This window comes from Ornithodoros turicata, unplaced genomic scaffold (assembly GCF_037126465.1).
Source record: "Ornithodoros turicata isolate Travis unplaced genomic scaffold, ASM3712646v1 Chromosome54, whole genome shotgun sequence".
In the NCBI taxonomy this organism is placed as follows: Eukaryota; Metazoa; Arthropoda; class Arachnida; order Ixodida; family Argasidae; genus Ornithodoros; species Ornithodoros turicata.
Window position 1 is genome coordinate 919,790 of NW_026999382.1, and position 22,727 is coordinate 942,516.

General features: G+C 45.7%; 1 protein-coding gene across 3 annotated transcripts in view; it reads left to right on the forward strand.

Annotated features, from left to right (window-relative positions):
* The first annotated feature begins 236 nt into the window (after positions 1-236).
* LOC135374355 (uncharacterized) overlaps positions 237-22,727 on the forward strand; it is a 49,871-nt gene continuing 27,380 nt past the window's right edge. Inside the window, exons 1-6 of one of the 3 annotated variants that reach the window (XM_064607346.1) lie at positions 237-413; positions 7,293-8,251; positions 10,107-10,175; positions 11,426-11,542; positions 21,620-21,664; positions 21,768-21,819. In XM_064607346.1, the coding sequence (XP_064463416.1) occupies positions 7,295-8,251; positions 10,107-10,175; positions 11,426-11,542; positions 21,620-21,664; positions 21,768-21,819 (1,240 nt within the window). In that variant the 5' untranslated portion in view covers positions 237-413; positions 7,293-7,294. Of the gene's footprint in view, positions 414-5,543; positions 5,660-7,292; positions 8,252-10,106; positions 10,176-11,425; positions 11,543-21,619; positions 21,665-21,767; positions 21,820-22,727 lie in introns of those variants that run through there. The other 2 variants (XM_064607347.1, XM_064607348.1) reach the window with 2 other exon arrangements.

The window sequence follows — 22,727 nt, forward strand, 5'->3', positions numbered from 1 at the left end:
TGTGCTTCAACTGGATCTTTAGCGCGCTACAATCAAACGCAAGCCAACGTCTGGTAACAATGGGGTATCTAAGGGCGGCCTCCGGCATTGCACGCATCGGGATAGGAACAAATACATGGGAAAATGGCGACCTTGGGGGACCTGGAGGGCAAAGAGTGTGGAGTGTGGCGCTGCTCGCAGCCAACGCCGTCATGACTCATGACAGTTACGACTTTAGTCCCCTTTCTCTATAATGTTTAGAACAGTTTTATAAAATTAACACGTTTTTTTGTGCGATTTGAGTTTATTTGCACATGCTATAAAAAAAACAGACTAATTTTGGGCCACTTTGCGTGTCAAGTCTAGCAGACAAGTCTAGACATGTCATGTGTTTTGGCGGCTGATCAGAACAAGTAAAAGACCGTTGAGAAAAAGTGAGTAGTGTTTCTCGTATGTTCTAGCTTGACAGTTGATGGGTTGTAGCTCTTTAAAGCTGCTGAGAATGTGTGCTATCCACTGTTTTGGAACCTAAGGTCGGTTGGCGACGATATTTCGAAGCAGCATTGCATTGTGCTGCACCCGTTACATTGAAGAGCGATTGCAGAAAGGGTCGCTGTTTTGTCCTTACGACAACGGCAATCACTGGGGATGGATATATGGATATGCAGTCGTTTACATGACACAATATATCATGAACAAAGGACTCTGGTGCGCCTCGAAATAATGTGATCGAACTCCATGTTGCAAAATAAACTAGTATTCACATGACGTCAAATAAACGCGTTTAGTTTGGCCGCCATGGTCGTGGTTACTTTTTCAGCGCAGCTGCCGAGATGATGTAGCGTTTGCTAGAAAACGAAGCCTAGAATGGTGTTATGAAATCCGGTACCGTCCATCCCCTTTTATCCCGAAGACACTTCGTCACCGTATGGTTCGACACCGTCGCCGTATGATTGCCGCACAAAAAATCACGCAACTACGACTGCCGCATTGAAAAGTCATGCAGTTTGTCATCTTTCAACGTCGCTACCACTCGAAAACAGGGTTGCCATGCCAGATAGCAAAAGCTGCACGTAACCAAATTTTTAGCTCAGGTAGCCAAAATATAGCCAATCAGGGATATTTTTTGTAGTAAAAGAAGTAGCCAACGGTCCACGACGTCTACCTTTGCTTTTTCACTATGCCTCTCGTGGCGAGTTTGGCTGACCACCTGCCAGAAATGTTTCCGAGGGCTGCTCATTGAGGCACGTTCCTAGTAGTTGTGCTAATCAAGCCCCACCAGTTGGAGGAAACTTTTCTCCCGAACTGTAGACAGGGAATGTGCGCTATATGGAATTATGGAATTTACTGCACATAGTACATATGATGTGATGTTGTGTACAGGGTGTCCCAGTGTCATTGAATTATAATAAAAAAACTACGCAACCTAGAATCATGCGGTCAACAGCATTTGTTCTTATTAGGTTTTTGCCACCTCCTAATGTGAATGTCTTGTACTCCAAGTTTAATTATGTAAATATTTGCGAACTGAACTCCGAAATTTGCCAAGTAAAGGTCACTTTTTTACCCCACCAATATGAGGAGCGTGGCTAATTCACTCAAATTCATGATAATTCACAGCGATATTCACGAGCTATCCCATTGGAAAAAATAGCCGAATATCATGCTTTTCGGAGCACCGGACCATAGCGCACGATGACTTTTTGAGCGCAATCGCTCTCAGTGCGACGTTAGGAGGTTCCGAAGCCAGCCCACAGAGTGATAGTAGAAAAAGTAACAGTTTTTAAAATTGGGAGAGGGAAAGCATTATCCCAGCTAAAGTGGGACGTGATAAGCCGTTTCTGTTTTATCTGTTTCTGCGATGTCGGGGAGGGCTGGGTTTCCAACCTCCTTTCGTCGGACTGACAAAGATTGCGCTGAAAAATTAATCGTGCGCTATTCTGTGCGACCTCCGTAGAGCATGATGTTCGGCTATTTTTTCCGATGGGATAGCTCCTGAATATCCCTGTCAATTATCATTAATTTGAGTAAATTAGACACGCTCTTCACATTGATGGGGTAAAAAAGTGACCTTTACTAGGCAACTTTCCGACTTAAGCTCGCAAAAATTTACATAATTAAACTTTTGTTACACGACATTCACATGAGGAGGTGGCAAAAACCCAGTAAGAACAAATGCCATTGACCGCATGACTCTAGGTGGTGTAGTTTTTTATTATAATTCAATGACACGTTTTCTGGGACACCCTGTATAACTAGGGAGCGACTTTTTCGGGTTAAACCCGATTCCACCCGGTTATTGCCCCCCAAACTGTCCTCCGACCAATTCGGGTTAAACCCGATTTCTCCCCGAATTCCAGTCACTATGAAATCCTCAAGTGACGTTTCCACTGAAGACGAACAAAGGTCGCCAAGTGTAACATATGAAAGAATGGGTCACTTACGTTCCCAGCAATACACCCATATGTGTCAACACTGTGTATGCCTTTGGGGATTAGCATTGTAAGGTGGCAAACAAACGAACAAAGATTAGGAAAGGACTTAATACGGGAGACCTAACGGGAGAGATTAGGAAAGGACTTAATACACAAGAGCAGAAGCAAAAACATCCGATAACACCCGAAGCACAATTATCGCCCGATTTCTCCCCAAATTACAGATTTAAAAATAGTGCCCAATTTTTACCCCCCGAATCTGAGAAAGGCATTTAACCTGAAAAAGTCACTCCCTATATATAACATGCAGATGACGTGAGGTATCATTTAGTATAGAGATAATGAAATGCAAAAGAGGGTGGCTCCAATCATTACTGTGTTCCTCCAGTTTCATGCTGCACTCTCTGTCCCCTGCTGAACTTGCCGGGAGGCCATCGTCGCACTGAGTTTGAAATGGAAGTAGTGCAGATGCCCCCTTTTTTTTTGTTTGTGGGGGAGGAAGCAGACTGAGATGAAGTATGTTGAGCACTCTTGAGAAAGTGTGCTTCTAAAACCTGCAAATATTATTTCCTCACGCTATGCTCCAAAGAGTAGACAAAAAACTAGCAAAGTTGCCAACTCTATTTTTAAGACGCCAAACGAAAATGCAAGTAGCCCAATCTGGCAACCCTGCTGGAAAAGTGACCACCAGTGGGGGAGCATGCCATATCACGTGATATAGGTGAATACATTCTATAACATGCGCAGTCGAGAGTGGCCAACGGCGAACTTTGTCTAACATGGATGTACAAATGGCAACTGACCGTCTTGTCCGCCTTTCTAAGCGTAATGGCCGTTAAAATGTGACTTTCATTCGCTAGACTTACTTAAACAGAAATCGAAAGCTAGTGATTTTGTGTGCTTAAATAGTGACATGTAAATGTTTTTAAACGTGGCGCATCATATTACGAGGAAAATCCAAGAGAAGTATCGATTGCTACAATCGACACTTCTCCTTGATTTTCCTCGATAACTATTTAAAGATATTGAGGCCTTCAAATAATTTATTTTACTAAAAAACAAGCTTTTTGGAGGGAGCTTTTGCTCGATTTTCCTTTTTTGGAGAACGTGAATTTTGAGACCGGGTATTTTACAATCGGATCCTCCTGGGTAAGGCACATCAAAGTGGTGTTCCATCTCTCGAACTGTTTAGTGGAGCCCCTATAAGCCTCGTGCTCAGACTAGAGGTCGTGCTTTTTATGGCCACGGAGCAGCAGTAGAGCCAACTTTTTGTGCGAGTGGTCCGAAATCAAAACCACGAAAGCGCTATCCTGTGAGAGCTTCGTAGTGCATGATGTTCGGCTATTTTTTTCGATGGGATAGCTCCTGAATATCCTGTCAATTATCATTAATTTGTGTAAATTAGACACGCTCCTCACATTGATGGGGTAAAAAAGGGACCTCTACTTGGCAAATTTCCAACTTAAGCTCGCAAAAATTTACAAAATAAACTTACGTTGCATGACATACACATGAGGAGGTGGCAAAAACCCAAGTAAGAACAAATTCTGTTGACCGCTCTAGGTGGTGTAGTTTTTTTATTATAATTCAATGACACGTTTTCTGACTACAAGACATACATCATCGACTACAAGAAATACATAAATTCTGGAGTCTGAATTATTTCCATAAAACTAAGCAACAATCAAAAGCACAACCATATTACTTTTAAACTTGGAATATAACAGTTCCTGCCGGAACTCTTTCAGTCCAGAGCAATGTAAACAAACAAACAAGGAAACACCAGTCGGCCAATGAGCCTTTCAGTGGGCTCTGGAGGCACCAGTTTGAAAAAGAAATGAACAAACGTGGTTGTTTGATTCGACAGATTTGATTCTCCGTTTTGGGGATATTAAGGGTTCTAGAGGAAGCCCTGTGGGCCCACTCGCAGCCTGATGATGGGAACTATGTTTTAAATTTCTGGTTGCATTCAGTGTCGATATAATAACATGAATGTTTGAGGCCAGAAGTAACTGCTTTGTTTACTCTGATTCGGTATTTTTCTGTTTGGTTGTTGGATTTACATGCTTGAGCCTGAAGCGGCTTGAGGAAGAACTGAATCCTTTGCATTTTGCTGTTTTGCATGAGGCGTATGATCCTTTCGATTGTAGACTTACCGCATTTTACCATGCGGAAACTGCTCTTCTCAGTTGTTATCACTACTCCGAGTATGTTTCAAGTTCAGTCAGAATGCATTTGGTGTACCGCAAATCATCTTTCATCGCCATGCAATTTTGGGCTGCCTGACACTTGGTCCAGCTCTTGATGCAACAGCGTTCAGTGCTGAAAGAAGTATTACTGTCTAATTGGAGGTCTCTATCTGGTGCGTTATACAATTGTCGGAGACAGTCCTTGAACGACAACAAGTTCATGGCAAAGTTGCTTCTTCTACACAATTGTGCAGACATTTTTGTGGGATTCCCAGCTCTTCTGCTACGCATGCTTTTCTCTCAAATGGAAAACCTCGTAGAAATGATTATGCATCTGTGTGTGTATGTGTATTTTTTTTTACCTGCGCAGAAGCTTACTGAGACATGTCTGGTGTGTCATTGAAGCCTGTTGACATAAACCTGTCAGAAAACTTGAAAGAAAGCATGGGGATCTGTGCTGACAGAGAAGCTGCATTGTCCTAGTTTATACCTGAAGAGAAGCAACACTCCAGGCTTGTGTCAGAAGCCAATCTCGCTTCTAACTGCATTATATATAGGGGGTCACTTTTTTGGGTTAAACCCGATTCCACTTGGTTATTCCCCCCAAACTGACCTCCAACCAATTCGGGTTAAACCCGATTTCTCCCTGAATTCCAGTCACTATGAAGTCCTCAAGTGACGTTTCCACTGAACACGAACAAAGGTTGTCATGTGTTAACACATGTAAAAATGGGTCACGTACGAGGGGCGTTCAAGTCAAACCGGGACTTTTCATTTTTCGCAAAAGTAAAATGAACTTACAGGCGAGAAATTAGTTTTATTTTTCACCGTAATCACCAGCTGCACTAATGCACTTGTCCCAGTGTTTCACGAGGACTTGGATGCCAGCAGCGTAGAAATCCGTAGCAGCCATGATCGGACCGCATTCTTGACCTCGTCGTTGCAGCTGAAGTGGCGGCCCCCAAGGAACGCCTTCAGTGGCCCGAAGAGATGGAAATCGCTGGGGGTGGACTGTAAGGGGGATGTGGCAGCAACTCCCAGCCAAGTTCCTGTAAGGTGCGTGTCGTGAGATGCGCAGTATGTGAGCGTGCATTGTCCTGTAGGAGGAGAGGACTCCTTTGGTGATGAGGCCCGGCTCTCCGAAACTAAAGGTGTTCATGAATGATGGTGTTCATTCTTCCCACAGAAAGGTCCGTCTTTCGAGCCAGTTCAATACATGTTATCCATCTGTCCTTGAGGATCCGGCGCTCCACAAGTTGGATGTCCTCAGGAACTCTGACACTGGGCTCTGATCCGCCCCGGCCAGGACCGTCCTGCACTGATGTACTGCCGTCTCGGAACCGTTTACACCACTAAAACGCTTTGCTGCGGCTAAGTGTATCGTGGCCATACTGGGCCTGAAGTCTTCTGTGAATTCCACATGACTTTACGCCTTCATTCACGAGAAACCTCATGACAATTCGCTGTTCGATGTGCGCGCTCACCTCGTTGTCGGCCATCTTGTCTAGCACGTGTCTTCTGTTTCGCACAAACTTTGGATCACTACGTGGTGAACGCGGAGGCCTGTCGCGTGTGACAATGACGAAAAAGAAGTAGCGGGAATCATTTGTACACTCAGGAGACAGAAAGTCCCGGTTTGACTTGAACGCCCCTCGTACATTCCCAGAAACGTACCCACGTGTGTCAGCACTGTCTATGCCTTCAGGTATTAGCGCTAGTATGTCACCCAGAAAAAGAAAAAAAGCTAGGAAAAGACTTCAAAGAACACCCGAAGGCACAATTCTAGCCAGATTTAAAAATAGCGCCCCATTTTTACCTCCTAAGAAAGGCATTTAACCTGAAAAAGTATTATAATTATATATATAATTAATTATATACTTTTAGTGACTGTATCATCTACACTGGTCCTGTCAGCGTGTCTATATACCGCTCTGTAATGGCACCAGCAGAGCAACCATCGTTGTTCTCTTCTCCAAAAGCAGTAATGCCTGCTACAAAACTGCATTTTTCCTGCTACGGGAGCTGCTACAAACGGCCAGCTGTCTGTTCCACCACTGAAATTGTCCAATGATCAACTATAAACTATCCAGATGTCGAGATAACATATTGTTATCAGTGTTTAACAGAGAACCATCATACTTTGGGTCTGGCTTCTTTGGGTTGAGTGCCTCTAGCATATTGAGAAGGTAAAAATCAGCCGTCATTTTTAAACCTGTTATCCAAGGGGAAAACAGGTGGTACTTGTATATTTGTGTGATTGGGTTATTTCTTTTTCTCTCCAGCAAGCTGCCCGTGGTTGAAGTGTGCATATTGCTCAGACATAAATGCATGCCTGTCTCATGATTTATAGGGACTGGCACCACATGTTATGACATCAAATGTGCTTTGCATGGTTAGTGCTGCACTCAAATAATATCTACATGATACATTCATATAAATTCCTAGAAAATAATGTGTGTGATGCATGACAGAACCTGATTGGAATCTGGGTAGAATGGGATTTAACCCAAATTGTTCCCATTCTGGGGAAGAATCAGGTCTGACTGCAAAGATAAGGAGAGAAGGTGGTTGCGTATTGCAGCACCATTCCAAAAATAATTTCATGAATACCAAGTGCCTTGTAACAGCTTTGTCGCAGTCAGGAAATGAAGAATGTCATTTATCTAATTGTTCCCGTTTCTCAATGCAGTAATGGACGCCACACACTACAGCTTCTACATAGACGAGGAAGAGGACGAGATTTCTATCAACTTGGATAAGCTTAAAAAATGTGGGGTTCCCTGCATAGCCCGTTCTACACCCCACTGTTGTCCTGCCAGGATTGATAAAGATGATTCCATTTGTAGCACAGGGAGTGGCACAAGTGGTAACTTGAATGAAGCCGATAGAGGAAGCGATTGTTTCAGTCATTTGCAGGACAGAGAATCTCTTACTGAAGAAGGATTTGTTGGTGGTGCTGCAAATGCAGTCACACAGCTCATAACAGCGTTCAATGAAACTTGCACTCTAGCTGCAGCTCCCTCAAGGGATGATGAAATTGCTACTCAAGATCCTTCCCTTTCTGCTGGAAATTGTCAAGAGGATCAACCTGGTATTACAGAAGACACCAAATTGTGTGTCAACAATGGTGTCAAAGCTTTGCCAGATGTATTGGAAGAAACTAGTCTGAATGGTGGTGGGATTAACGTAAGCCCTTGTATAGCGATGAAATGTGAAGCGTTAACAAGCATAACGGACGCTACTGCGCAACCTTCTGGCATTGCTTCCGAGATGAGCTCAGATATGCAAATCACACCTCTCTCATCAGACACTGCAATGGACTCTGCCAAGGTAGCCACTGAACAAAGTTGCCAGACGTCGTTTTGCTTTCTGCCGTCCATGTGGAAGCCCCCTGTTACCCCAGTGAATCGATTTGTACAGAAGCAACGCTCAGCGACGAGCAGCGTCGGCTTGGCTGAAAATGTGAAAGAGGCGCAAGGATCATCCGCGAGCGTAAAAACTCGTGTTCCTGTGAGGTCAGCCAAGCTCTTTAGGACTCCAAGCAGCGAGAAAGGAGTGTCAAAAATGTTGACACCCTTCGAAAAATCCCCAGCCAGGAGAGGAAAAATGAAGACATCGCCATGGACAGTAGAGAGCCCAGTGGCAAAAGTATGTTATACTTGTCTGTCTGTGCAGCGTATACTAGATTAATTACTTAAGTGTAGCGAGAATGCAAATGCTCTTAATGTTTGATGTCCTTTGTACTGCTGAATCTAATCTGCACAACTCAGTGATGTTCCGAGTGCTTTGTGTGCCATGTCATGCCATATGAGCATCATTAACTACAGCGTGATAGATGTGCAATTTGCGGAAAACCCAATTTGGTATGCCATCCTGGTTCATTTTTGGAGCGTAAAGTTCATCGAAACAAATATGCAAATGCGTCCATAGTTTAAATCGACACAAAGCATTGCAATCGCTATTGCCAGTGAGTATAGCAAAAATTAACGGTGGCGTGTGTCCGAAACTAGTAAATTTCTCTTTAGAAAATATTGGAGGAGCACAGAAAGTGTTTAGTCACAACCTCTAGGAACTGTGCGCCTTTCTAAAAGCACATCTTGGACAGTTGGGATACCTAATAGCTCCGATTACTGCACCAAGTAAAACTTGCAGACTCTAAGATCCTGAGGCGACTTGAGCGGCGCCATCCATTAAGGCTCATTCACACATGCGTTTCAAAAAGCCTCAGTGTTCTTGGCGCTGCCGAGGGGGCCTGTCACACATAGCAGAGCCACCATACTGCAAACACGCTTCATTGTTGTTGTTGCTACGTCAAGATTGTACCGACACTTCCAGCTCTCTTCCTCCAAACTTACTATTTTACCATTATCGTGAAGCATTTCTGTTGGAATTATCAGTTGTTGGAACGACATAATATAGCACGGATGCAGAGAATGAACGGCAGGAGAAGCGAGACACATGTTTACCTACCAACGACCAACACACGGTCGCACACAAGTCGTATTTATTTTCCTCGATTCCGTGGTTTGCGTAAATTCCCAGCTCATCGTTGACAGCTCAGACCACAAACTATTGGTGACAAAGAATTTACTCACATGGTAGCACCAAGCACACACACACACACAAATGACAAAAGATCCCAGTGCGGTATCGGGAGGTCCGCCGTTGCCCATTGGCGCGAAAATAAGCCACTTCCACCCATCCGAACGCTCCGATTGGCTGGATGAAAAAGTGTTTGTGGAACAGCGCTGTGGACATGCGGCACGGACTGGTTCTCAAAAACCGCCTGGAAACTCCGCACGACAGCTATCGCGCAGTCTCAGAGCGCGCAAGTGTGAATCCAGCTTTAAAAACACAAGCAACTAGGCTAGCCATCTTGTAGGTTGTCGTGTTTCGTTGTCAAACACCCTGGAACATGCGAAAGTAAACGAGACATGTGTAGAAATGGCAAGGTTTTGCACTTTTTTGCGCTTTAGCAGCTTTTTGTCTTCCGGTTGCTCTGCTCCCGCAGTAGGTAATGGCGGAGGAGCAGATGACACAGAGGTGCAGACGGATGGGAAGGCCAACAGACTGTGCACATTGCACACACATTTCTCACCGGTTATGACAGTTAAACCATCTCAGGCATTGCTGCTGTTCTCCGAAACAGGCCTAACAGTACTTAGTAACATTTCTCAAAATTGTTAAGCAGTACTTTCACGTGAGATCTGGCCACCCATCGGGGCCACCTTCTGGAAGCGTTCAAAATTGGTACCGAAAATTACGACTTTTGTGTGTCACCACGCGGCCAAGCTCTACGTGACGGTTATATTTCACTTTACAGGCCCTTTGGATCCTATGAGTTTAAGTTGCAATCATGGAGGCGTTCATTCTGCCTCCATGAGTAGCGTTGGCGCAGCACTCACCAACATGTAGAATGTTATAAATGCCAGTTACAGATATTGTGATTTGCAATTTCATTTTCGGAACAAGACCCGTGCTAACCCGTATTAATCTGTTTCAGTATATCCACGAAAACCCTGTGCCACCCCTCGTTCAAGCAGTGAAACCTCAGAAGCAGGCATCTGCGAAGGTTTGTGGCCTCTCTTGTTACTCGTAGGCAATGTTCACGTGGGACAACTTTTTAGACAAACTCTTGCGCTACTATATAGCATCTTGTTCTTCACACTGATAAATGGAACAGTCCCTCATGTAACAGGTTCCATTAATTCAACTAAAAAATTAGTTAAGTAAAAGCAGTGTTGGAAGTGCTGTGCCATCCTGCGCCGTAGAGGGCGTTTTTGCTGCATTTTTGAGCTCCTGTCGAACACTATGACATCATTTGCTCACAAACAGAGTGAGGTCTATCGTTGCACATAAACAAAAACAATGTAAGCGTGTTGCACTCCTCCGCAGGTAACTCAAGCTCCAACGCAACTGCTCACGCACGCTGCACCTACGTAATGCTATTTTGTGTCCGAAGTAACTTGGAAGTAACTCATTCTTTTTCAGGCTGAAGAACTTTGTTATTAACGTAGTTAAATTTTTCACACAGCAACTTAACTTGTAACGAGTTCTTCTTGATGGGCAACTTTTCAATCTATGTGTGTATGTACAGCCCGTCACAGTCAACATCACAGGTGTGAAGCACAAAAGTGTCCGAGAGCATGCGCACGAAAAAGTTGGACTGATGTGTAAGTGTCAGCGTTCTCAAGAATTTTATCATGGAGCAGGTGCTGCCAGATCATTACATAGCACACCTCGGCGCAGTTGAACGTGACGTTGTACATATCTACACGGCAACCAAGAGCAGTCAAAGCAAATGAGCTGTTTTCGTGTGACTTTCGTCAGATGGAGCTGGCCTTGGAACAGTCCACCTGTAGCAATATCCCCCATATAACGATTAAACTAGCGATGACTGCCAATATCATTACAGGTTGCACTGTAGTTTGCTTCTGCGAAGAAGATTGATCTGCGTGCACAATAAAAACCAAATCTCTTTTTGAATCCTCGGAATAATAATTCAGATTTCAACAACTTTTGCAAAATTGAATCTCGATAGTTTTGTAACATCACTAGTATTTCCTCTTACCTCCTCAGCATTGGGAAGGACATCATTACCCCTCATTCGATTACATGTATTTGGTGCAAAATGTACACTGTATATGTTTGCTTGTGACGTTTGTTTTTAGAGTTATATGCATTGCAGTGTTGACGACTGTTGTTTCAACACTTGCATGGACACATGTTTCATTAGAGAAGCACGATAGAGCACCAGGAAAAAGTGGTCTGTTGTAAGCTTGTCTCATTCCTATTGCATATTTTTGCCCTGGAACTTTGCAGGCATTATCTGGAATCCAGCTTGTGACACGAGCAGAATTTCATCATCCGGTGTCCTCTTCATCCTGTCTCATTGGAGCAAAGAAGTACCAATCATCCAATAAGGGACTTCCCCTTAAGGTATACTATGCTTTCATTTGGAACTGTACACTTTGGATAGAATTACACACCTTTCCCTCGCCCCCTTTTATAATGACTGCAGTATCCTTCTTGGCATTATTTATATATTAGCTTTGGTTTGGCTGTATGAATGTTTTATGAGTGAATGACTTTCCTTTTACTGTGCTTTACATTTGAAATTCTGAGATAATTTGGTTGTAGTTGAACAGTTAGTTTTACTTGGCCACATACAGGGTGTCCCACCGAAAAAGGGCCAGGGGCTAATGAAAAAACAGAGTGATCTACACAAATGGAACCAACTGTACGTGCTTGGCTGTTGTGTGGTCTATCCAAAAATATATTTTTCATCACCCCTTGTCAATTAATTAGCGGTAATTAATTTTCCAACTTTTTAATTATCGGTTTTAGCTCTCAGATGTCAATGAGGAAGTTGTAGTACATGTCGAAAAAGACGCAACTGAAGTGTTTCGAGGTTGCTATGGCTTGTGGTTTAGTTTTTTCCCGGGTTTAAAAATTGGTTTCTGAAGCCGCGCGCACCACAGAGCGCTTCCCATAATTCGGCGCCCGCGTGCGACGATTGCAGTGCACTCTGATAGGCGTGCCGTGAAACAGGTGAAATATCTTCCTCTTGTGTGAAGTGGCCCAAGGATGGTCTCCAAGTGCTAATATCAAAGTCAATGTACGCCGGAGGGCGCTGGAATCGTCGCGCGCGGGTGCCAGATTGCCGGACTTTTAAGCTCGGAAAAAACGAAACCACAAGCCATAGCGACCTCAAACCACTTCAATTGTGTCTCTTTCGACATCTACTACAACCTCCTCATTGACATCTGAGAGCTAAAACCGATGATTAAAAAGTTGGAAAATTAATTACCGCTAATTAATTGACAAGGGGCGATGAAAAATTTTTTTTTGATAGACCACACAACTGCCAAGCATGTACAGTTGGTTGGATTTGTGTAAAGCACTCCGTTTTTTTTTTAGCCCCTGGCCCTCTTTCGGTGGGACACCCTGTATATCACTTGTGGAATAAAGCCAAGACGCCACAGAGGTGACAGAAGAGATGTCCGTTTAATGCAACAAACTCAAGTGGAATGAAAAACCCTCGCTCAAGCGTGATCACGAGGATGATGCGTAGTGACGTCATTGTGTCGTCTTCCTCAACACACTTTCCCGCGAAACAATTCCGAAGCTCACGCGGTATCGCCCTCCAGCCTGTAAAGCAGCTGAATTGGTCGGGTCAACATCCTCCCGTCCGCCAACCTTGCACGGCATGACCGTACCCTGCCGTCTGCGCTGACGAATACTTCTTTGACTCGACCCAGAGGCCACGCTACTCTGGATACATTTTCCTTAGCAAGGAGTACGATATGCTCAACCTTGATGCCAGTCGAAGAGCATGGCGGACAGACATTCGCCGATCGCAAGCACAAAATGGTCCATTTTGCACAAAGAACAGCAGTCAGGTTTTCTTGGTAAGCCCAGCATCTTCGGAGATTACCCGACGTCGAGTTCCGCATCCAATGGGCAGGGTGCTGGAAGGGCTGTGAGTCTTTTCCCCACCAAGAAGTGAGCAGGTGAAAGCGCTTCGGAGTCGCTTGGATCTTCAGAGATGTAGGTGAGGGGTCTAATTGATGACAGCTTCCACCTGAGTAACAACCGTCGCTAAATCCTCGAACCTCAGCGTGCTCTTTCCCAAAACCTTGCAGAGGGAGGTCTTGACGCTGCGGATCAACCTTTCCCAAAGCCGCACGTCGCAAGAGACATGCAATGTCTTTGCCGCCGTAGAGAAAGCAAGCGTAGCAATGAATCTTCGCGGAATCCTGATACGAGAAAGTGTATGCGCTTCATTGCACCACTTGTACCAAACATGCAGCAACTAGTCCGGGAGCTTTTCATCCCATGACAGCTTTGCGAGCCACAGACGCTGAAGCAGTATCTTAGCCTGTGTAGCCTTAGTACAGTAGAATCTCGATGATACGAATCTCACGGGGTCGCGGAAAAAATTCGTATTATCCGAAATTCGTATCAAACGAATTAAACCAAAATAAAAAGTGAGGCAAGAAAATAGACAGTGACTGTTCATTTTCCGTTACTCTCAATGAAAGAGGTCGGTTGTAACGCTTTTGTGTCTCCGTTTTTGGCCAATGCTGCCCAAATACGCGAGATGATTCAAAAGACGTAGCACATGCTTTTCACCCGCAAGTCGCGCGGCAGTATTCTAAAGCGAGCTTCTCTTAAAGCATGCAGGCATTAGGTGAAGCCGACTTGCGGAATGGTGACGCGTAATGTTGCCACAAGTTGTCCTGATATGTTCCCTCCACGTGTTCTGGGGTTCTGGTCGTTGTTTTCCGCCAGAGCAATGTCACGCAGCTTCGTGGTTTATTGTTGCGAGGGGGGTAAAAAGGTCATAACAGAGATAAGGTGATAAGGTTCGGGGCCATTCAATCTCTTTGATCTTATCTCCACCACCACCACCAAAAGGAAAGTCATTGCTTGCATTGCGCTACATGATGTAAGGGAGTTCGTGGTGAGGATCGCCCTCCCTTTTCGAAAGACACAGCAGCATGACTCGCGCGCTCTCGCGTCACGGGGGAACGACCTCTGTCGCATCCTCGGCTCATTCGTATCATCCGTAAAGGCAAGATAACGCGTTCATATCATCCGAACTCTAATACATGAGAAGAATAGGCATTCCGGCCGGGATCGGAGAAGAATTCGTATCATCCGTGATCGTATCATCGAGATTCTACTGTAGTAGTGTAGCCTTAGTATCTTAGCCTCATCTTACGGTCCAGCCTGCGTATGTATCGTTCGAACAGTTCTTGGGTAACCCAAGCTTTTTTGTTGGCCTCGTACCAAACTGGCAAAGACTTGATGCCTTTAAAGCACCTGGGATTTTTGGACTTCCCAATCACCAGCAGGGGCAGCTTCTCTGTTCCGGACATGTTGCTCCCAACGAGGACCGTAATGCGTTCCTTGCTGTGCTTTCCATCGTGTCACCAGACAAAGCCAGGGTTCTTTCTGGCATCATCTTTTAGAATAAACCAGTCTCGTCGCACTTGAAAACATCCTCCGGAGAGTACCGGCGCAACAGCGAGTGAAGTCTGTCAGTGTAGCCACTGACAATTGTCTGATCCACCGCACCTCTTTCGCCGCACATTTTCTTGAACGCGAGGTCATGCCGCCTTTTGAAATTTTGGAGCCACCCGTCGCTGCACTTGAATCCCTCAATTCCCATTTGGAGGGCGAAGTTCTCAGCCTTTTTCTTCAACAAGTCGCTGGACACGGGGACCCTTTTTGCTACCGTAGCGCTCAGTCACATGTAAAGGGCTTCTTCAAGCTGTGGGTGACTACCTTTGCTGATGTTTTTTTGCTTGCATCCACTTGCCTTCTCACATGCTGCTTGGATCTTGTTCTTGACGTAATCCGACACGGTCTGCTTCGATATCCCAAACTCTCGCGCAACCTCCGCTTGGGACCGACCATCTTGGACTTGCCTGATGATAGCCTTTTCCATCGTCATGGTCGAATACGTGCCACGTTTTTTGGCGTTCTTCCTCGAAGGAGATGGCAAAGACGAAACTGGTGCCATTTCGCACCGGCAGCAAACGACTTCACCCAAGAACCACTCGCACTGGCGTGCAACAAACTACGGTAAACTCCCTTTAACACGAACTCAAAGGGACCAGGAAGATCTGTTCGTCTTATCAGAAGTTCAGCTTAAGAGAAGGGTAAAAAAATTCTGCATCAGAAAGACTTATGCTGTTGCTGTATGCTGAACACAGTGTAAAAACAACTCACAATGAAGATATGGAAAGGTAGAGTATTTATTTAACATTCACCGTGGCACACTGAACCAATCTGTGATTTTTTTCTGCTTCTGTTGCTTGAGCTGGGATGCAGTTATAAAGGATGACATCTGCCCAATGCTTCTGAGGAACCCCTCAGTGTGTTCATGACTTTCAAAAAATTGGGAAAGCACTTGAAGAGCAGCATCAGCTGCTTCACAGGTCACTTGTGGCACATCCACTTCAGTAGGCTCACAGTCTTCCTCTGTATCTGAAGCAGCCTCAGCATCCAGTACCTCACTGATGATGTCATCCATGGTGTCTGCTCTGCAGGTAGCTATGTTGTCATCAACTGCGGCATACGCTGCTAAGTCCAGAGGGGCACCAAGGGTTGCACTGAGTGTTGAGCAAAGATTGTTGTCTTCAGAGTTCTCGCATTCATTCACAAAGACTTCTGGGGGGCAGCTATCCCTCACGAATCCCGCGTGCCGAAAGGAGTTCGCGATGGTGGCTTCGGTCACCTGTTCCCATGCGTGGGACAGAAGGTGCACAGCACTCAGGAGATTCACTTCGTATTGCTTCCCGTTTTCCATACAGAGCAGCATACGCTGCAGCAGCGAGCGTCTGTAGTGCCTTTTTAGACTACTGATGACTCCCTGGTCCATTGGCTGTAATTTCGCGGTTGTGTTGGGTGGCAGGAACTCGAGCCGGATAGCTGCCAGTCCGCTGACTTTCCCGTGCCCAGGGCAGTTGTCAACAAGAAACAACACATTCCTCTTCTGCCTTGCAAACCAGCGGTCCATGTCGCGTAGCCACTGCTCAAAGAGTGCCTGCGTCATCCAGGCCTTGGAGTTTGCCGCGTACGTCGCAGGCAAGGTCCTGACATTCTTAAAACAACGCGGCGATTTCGACTTGCCGATGACGAGAAGCTTGAGCTTGTCAGTTCCGGTCATGTTGGCTCCAACCAGAACAGTCACACGTATCTTGCTGTGTTTGCCTCCGGTGCAGGCATCCCCAGAAAATGTCAATGTCTTCTGTGGGAGGAGCTGATAGTACAGCGCGGTTTCATCTACGTTGTAGATGTCGACCGCATCATATTCCTCCATGAGGTCCTTTAATCTGGATGACCTCCAGTCAGTGCAGGCAGCGTCATCTACGTCGGCAGACTCCCCGACGATAGAACGGAACACAAGTCCATGACGCTTTCTAAACTGATCCAACCAACCGTCGCTGCACGAAAATCCCTCCACGTGCAGCCGGAGGGCTATTTCTTCGGCTTTCGCACGTAAAACAACACCACTTACTGGCAAGTTCGAGCTTCTTGCTTGACGAATCCACGCAAGAAGCACGTCTTCAAGATCCTTATGCGCGGCTGTTCGCATTCTTTTTCTCTTTGGTGCGAACTCACTGCCGCTAAAAGCGTCCATTATTTTCTGGCGATTTTTCACTATCCCACACACTGTGCTTTTCGCTATACCAAATTTCCTTGCAATTTCCGTCTTCAACAACTTTCCATCTTCCACTTCTTGCAAGATTTCCACCTTCTTTGCGAGTGAAAGCGCCTGGGACGTCCGCTTTGACATGGCAGTTACGTTTCACGTCAATGGCAGAAGTGGAATCCAACTGTAACACTGCGAAAAATGACGAACGAAAATGGCACCCAGCACTCACGATGGTAAATGAAAATGGCGAAGTCACATTTCTCGGTGTCAGTGACAGGCAAGAGAGACGTCAAGCGCTGCCCGGCATTGGTCGGTTGGCCCACAGCTGTAGCCAATAGTGGACGCATGACGTCATTTTCGTGTTTTCGACGTCTTGCACGTGACACGTGCGTGCCTGCCCGTCGGCATTTGCGGGAGTTCGGAGGAACGCGATGATCGAAAAGTTCGCGCTATCCGAAGTCGCCCACGGTACTAGTTCATGCTAAACGTATATTTTTTACATTGAGTTTATGGGAAACCAACCAAACACCTGTACCTTGTTCATCATAACCGAGAATTCATCTTAAGAGAGTTCATCTTAACGGGAGTATACTGTACGTATGACGACTGCTCGCTACCGCGGCAGGTGCAGCATATGTTTGTTTCCAGATGTAGAAAGGAAGAACGTATATAAGCCCCTTTGAACCCGTTTCACTCTTTATTTGAGGTCCGGTTAAAGTGGGTCACTGGCTCCACCTTGAAAGGAATGAGTAATGGCCGGGTTTTTCCTTGACCTCCGCATTGTGTCAAGCGCACGTGGTGACCTGCTGACGATTTGTGACGCTCACTGGCTGTGCATGGAGTCACTAAATAAGCTTATTTAGTGACTCTAGCTGTGCAAACGGAGTCCGAAATATCGAACAGCGGGGCTTTACGACGTCCAAAATTTCGGACGTTCTTATACATTAACTCTATGGGGCTCGTGGCCGTTCCGCGAATGCGTCCGAATAATCGAGCACGTCCGAAAAATCGGTCGGCGACTGTACTCCCGTATAGTCTGATCGTACTCCTGTAGCAGTGACTCGTCCCGCAACAACTTCTTTGTGATGGCCTGGAGGCGCTGCACTGCTAAGGCCTTGTTGTCACCCAGCGAATGCAGTTTTTCTTCTTCCCATGGCAGACGTACTACGTACAGACCATCTTCGAATGATGCCGAGGAACGAAATCGCTGGAGCACAGTGTCGTCATCTGGGTTAGACTCTTCGCGGTGGACAATGCCCATACGCTCTAGTTCCCAGAAAGCACGCAGCTAGGAGTCAATATCGCTGACAGTGTCTCCAGATTGTATCCCAATCTGCATTACTCCAATAGAAGTCTTGCTTTGAGGCGTTCGCAGACAGGCCTTGTAGCATCCACCCGAAAAGCGTTTCGACAGCTACTAGCTGTTCTGATAACCGAACGGAAGCGCCGGTGACGATCTTCCAGTAAAAATCACTGTCGATTAGCAGCGAAACGTCAGAGATGGCTTTCGTGGGTTCGTCAGCAATGTCAAGACCCATGGCTTTCAGCTGCCTTGAGAGATCTTCATTAAGGGCTGGTAGCTCGTATTCAAGTGCCTCGATTGTAACTGCAGGGCCCCGGTCAGGAGAAGTGAATTGGTTACACAGTACTACTTGTACGCAACGGTATGTAGTACGTGAGGGAGTGACATTTCCAAGGGTGTGAATATGCAAGTCCTCAGTATGCAACGCAGTGCATCCAATCTTGCCGAGACATCCTTGCGGATAAAACTGCACTGGCTGCCGCCATCGAGCAGAACTCACACCAGGCGTCATTGGCCATTCTCGCCCTGTGCCCACACTTTTGCTGTTTGCAAAAGAATTTCCCGTTCAGGCTGCACTTTGTGAGCCTGTGGGGCAGAGGACATGGTCGTGACGATGTCCTGAACCACTGCAGCGCTCGACGACGGAGCAGGAGATGTCGTGACGATGTCTGGAGTAACAGCGACATTGGACGACGAAGCGGGAAGTCCCTCCAGACACAACTGTGTGAGATGCCGCCTATTGCAATTTTGGCAACCAAGTCGGTAGCAGACGCGACAATTCTTGGACAAATGTGACCGCTTGCCACACAGAAAGCAACGTCCTTCCCGATGCAATAAGCTCCTCTTGTCCGCTGCGCTCAGTGGGGCTGTACAAGCTTCTAGCGAATGCTCCTTAGACTTGCTTCCGTCGTGCTGGCTGCTAAAGAAGCAGCAGAAGGGTAAAGGGGTGTCTTGCGGCGATCAGCAGTATCCTCCTTAGATAAAGCTGTCACACACACATACACATAAAACACACACACATACACACACGAAGAAACAAATATGGACGCCACATGGGGACAACCAGCCTTGTCTACAAACCTGGATAGGGGTGGACACTGACAAAATACGTAGCCGACAAAAGCAGAGGAGCAACTGAGCAAGTGTTGAAAGTGTTGCTGATTCAATATGGCTGCCTCCAAGTGCATACACTGAGAGAGGGAAGAGCTCCGTTCAAGTCGTTTGCTCTCCTCCGATCCTCCTCCCCGCCTTTCCTTCTAGCCTCTCTCTGTAAGATTTCTATGGTTAAAATATAAAAACAGAAATAGACAACAGGCAAATTACAAAAAAAAAATATTTGACATTACGACAGACACTCGGTTACATCTGTTTTGAAGGGCATGTTGGAAGGAGAAGAATTGTCACGGGACTTTGAAATCAAGTCCAGCAAATCTATAGAATCTATGTACATAAAATGAATGTGGGTTGCAAAACGCAGCTCAAGGAGGACAAAAGCATAGGCGTCTTAATAAGAAAGAAGAGTCAACAAGTGAATGCTCACATTTGTAGATGAATAAAGCGTCAGCAATACTACGCCGTGAATTCGGTGAGGTCAACTTGAAATGCTTTAACAAACCATTGTTGTCATATAACTTAAAAGCTGGAATGTGCCATAGGCAAGAAATAATGAATGATGATGTGAAGAGCTCTCTTCTGTCACTTGAAGGCGATTGACGTCAGGCATAGAAGTGATGCATACTGGAGTATAGGAAGAACACAAGATCTATAAAGTGAAACACGGGTACTAGGAGATTCATACATTTTGCACTTATAAGTTAAAAGACCCAGAACCCGTAGCACTGAGGATCTAACCTCAGTGACATGTTTGGTGGAAATGCAGTTTGGGGCCAAAGTTACGCCAAGATCATGAATAGTGTTCACACGACATACCTCATCAATGCATGAGTACGAAAAGATAGTAACATTAATTTGACCAGCGAACAAAGCAATTTTATGATGATGGACCTTTTTCACATACACGTCGTATGTCGTACTCGGCGTGTGTGGATAGCACAAGGACCAAAACCGGTCCCGAGTGCATTGCTCCTCATTGGTCCCCACTTCTGTCGTTCCCATACTGCGCCATCTAATACTCCCTGGCGCCTCAGGGTCATACACATGCGCGTAGGTCATTGTGAAAAAAGGTCCGCTTGTAGCAGTACACAGTCAGAGTGATATGATACAACTTTCATTACTTTAAGATCATTAGCATACTACAGTAACGTGGAATGCTTAATACGTGATACAATATCATTTACAAATATATTGAACAGTAACGGTTCAGGATTTGATCACTGAGGTAACCCAGAGGTGGGCAGGTACACATTTGAATACATGCCATCGAAGCAGACAGAATGGGAGCAACGACGTAAATACGAATAAAAGAAGTGTACCAAAGATTCACAAGCACCGTATGATGCTAACTTGCATAAAAGGAGATCATGATGCATTAAATCGGATGATTTAGAAACTTCAAAGTACAGTAGATTCTCGTTAATTCGAACCTCCGGATAATTCCAACTCTCGTCCGAGTCCCGTCCAAACCACATGTATTTCAATGGTGAGACACTCCCGGTAATTCAAACAGGCGAGCGTATACTCCACATAATTCGAACCAACAGCACCCCATATCTCCCTGGTTATTGACCTTCCGTACGCTTCCCGTCCTCTTTCCGCGTTTTGAGCTGTTCAAGGACGCTCTCTCTTCTTCTCCTTTTGTCCCTCTCCTCTTTCTCTCTCTTCCTCTTGAGGCCGTCAAGGGTGGAGGAGGTGTGTTCGCGTGCCGTCACTCATTTTTATGACTTCGCGACTGTCAATATCGTTCTACAACCCGTTCACTGTCATCGTTTATTTCCCTAACTTGCACCATGTCAGCAGAGACGACGGCGTCGAGACTGGGCTCTTAACTGACGCGGACATCATCGATGCCGCGTGCGCCAGTCAAACTAGACCAGGGGACCGTACGGAGTGTAGCGACGAAGATTCAAGCGACCCAAGCCAGTCTCGCGATCGAGTGCCTTTACCAAGTGCATGTAATGTAGCATCGGCGCTGGGTATGACAGTGCACCATTTTTCTTCAGAGAAAAATGCGGATGCCACGCTACTTGTGTTCGAATCAAAAGCGATGCTAACAGTCCCGCTAAAGGAAACAGTTGCAAGAGCAAAATACTGACTACTTTCAACCCTAAGTTGCTTCATAATTTCTGTAAGTGAATTCTTGTGAATATATATAAGTCCCGTATTTCCTTCAAAGTCGTAACCGCCGCGACGCTCTGGGAGTTTTCTCCGCCGTAACATCGGTTCGGAATCGGGAACCTTGCTTTACACAGTTCCTTGCTTTAGTTCCCGTTCCTTGCTTTAGAAGATGCATTTCTGTGTTTGGGTTGCTTTTAGTAATTCTGTGTTGTGTTGTCACAAAGTGCTATAAACCATTTGTGCCTCAACGTTACTGTTCTCATGCTCTGTGCACACAACGTGTAGACTGACGTTCGTGTTGCTGTTTCAGTTAATTGAATCGGGTTGGAATCAATGTCTTACAAGCTGCGGTCCAGTGAGTCAATTCCATAATGTGCAAAATTGAACCAGGATAGGGGTGTTCCTTTACTAGTTGGTGGTCAATGGTTTTATTGCTCACGTGGCTTTTGTGATTTCAGGTGGCTCCAAACAAATTCACCCCATCCAAGCCATTTGTCATGAAGCACACAGGTAGGATAACTTTTAGCACTTTTAATATGAAAATGTCCATTCTGATGCCCTTAGCTTAACCACACTTGTCCGATCCCACGTGAAACCAGGCAGCCAGGTCTCATCGGTTTCCTGGATTATTTATTTTGCGTATTCCGGAGCGGCATTCCTTTTGAGCGGCAGTAGAGTTCCTGTTCGCTTTGGCCTGTAGTCTAGTAGTCCCGTAGAGTCCTGTAGTAGTCCTGTAGTAGTTTTTACTCCCTCGCAACAATAAACCGTGAAGCTGCGTGACAAAAGTAGCAACCAGAACACATGGAGAGAACATACCAGGACAGGTTCTGGCAACATTATGCGTCATCATTCCGCAAGTCATCTTCACCTAATGCCTGTGTGCTTGAGGAGAAGCTCACTTCACGACCGCGCGACTCGCGGGTGGAAGGCATGTGCTGGGCCTTTTGAATCATCTCGCGAATTTCGGCAGCATAGTCCAAAAACGAACACACAAAAGCGTTACGACCGGCCTCTTTCACTGACAGTAATGGAAAATGAGCACTCACTCTCTATTTTCTTGCCTCAATTTTTATTTTGGTTTAAAAGTTTTTATACAAGTGTCTGATGATGCAAACTTTTTCCGCTACCCCATGCAATTCGTGTCATCGAGATTCTACAGTAGCGCCTCAGTGACCTGTCTAGTGCAGACGAATGCCTTCATGTACAGCACAGACGCTTCCTGGAAAGACAATGACCTCATACGCTCCTTACAGCCTGCCCACAAGAAACAGGACAAAAGGAGGAACACCTGTCCCAGCCTTTTATGACCCCCAGCGGAACCGTCATCTGTGTTGCCGAGCGCGCACCGTCGAAATAAGAAACACCCTCGAGAAGTTTGCAGTGCGACATTTGCTGGCAAAACTTCATTGTAAAGGTCA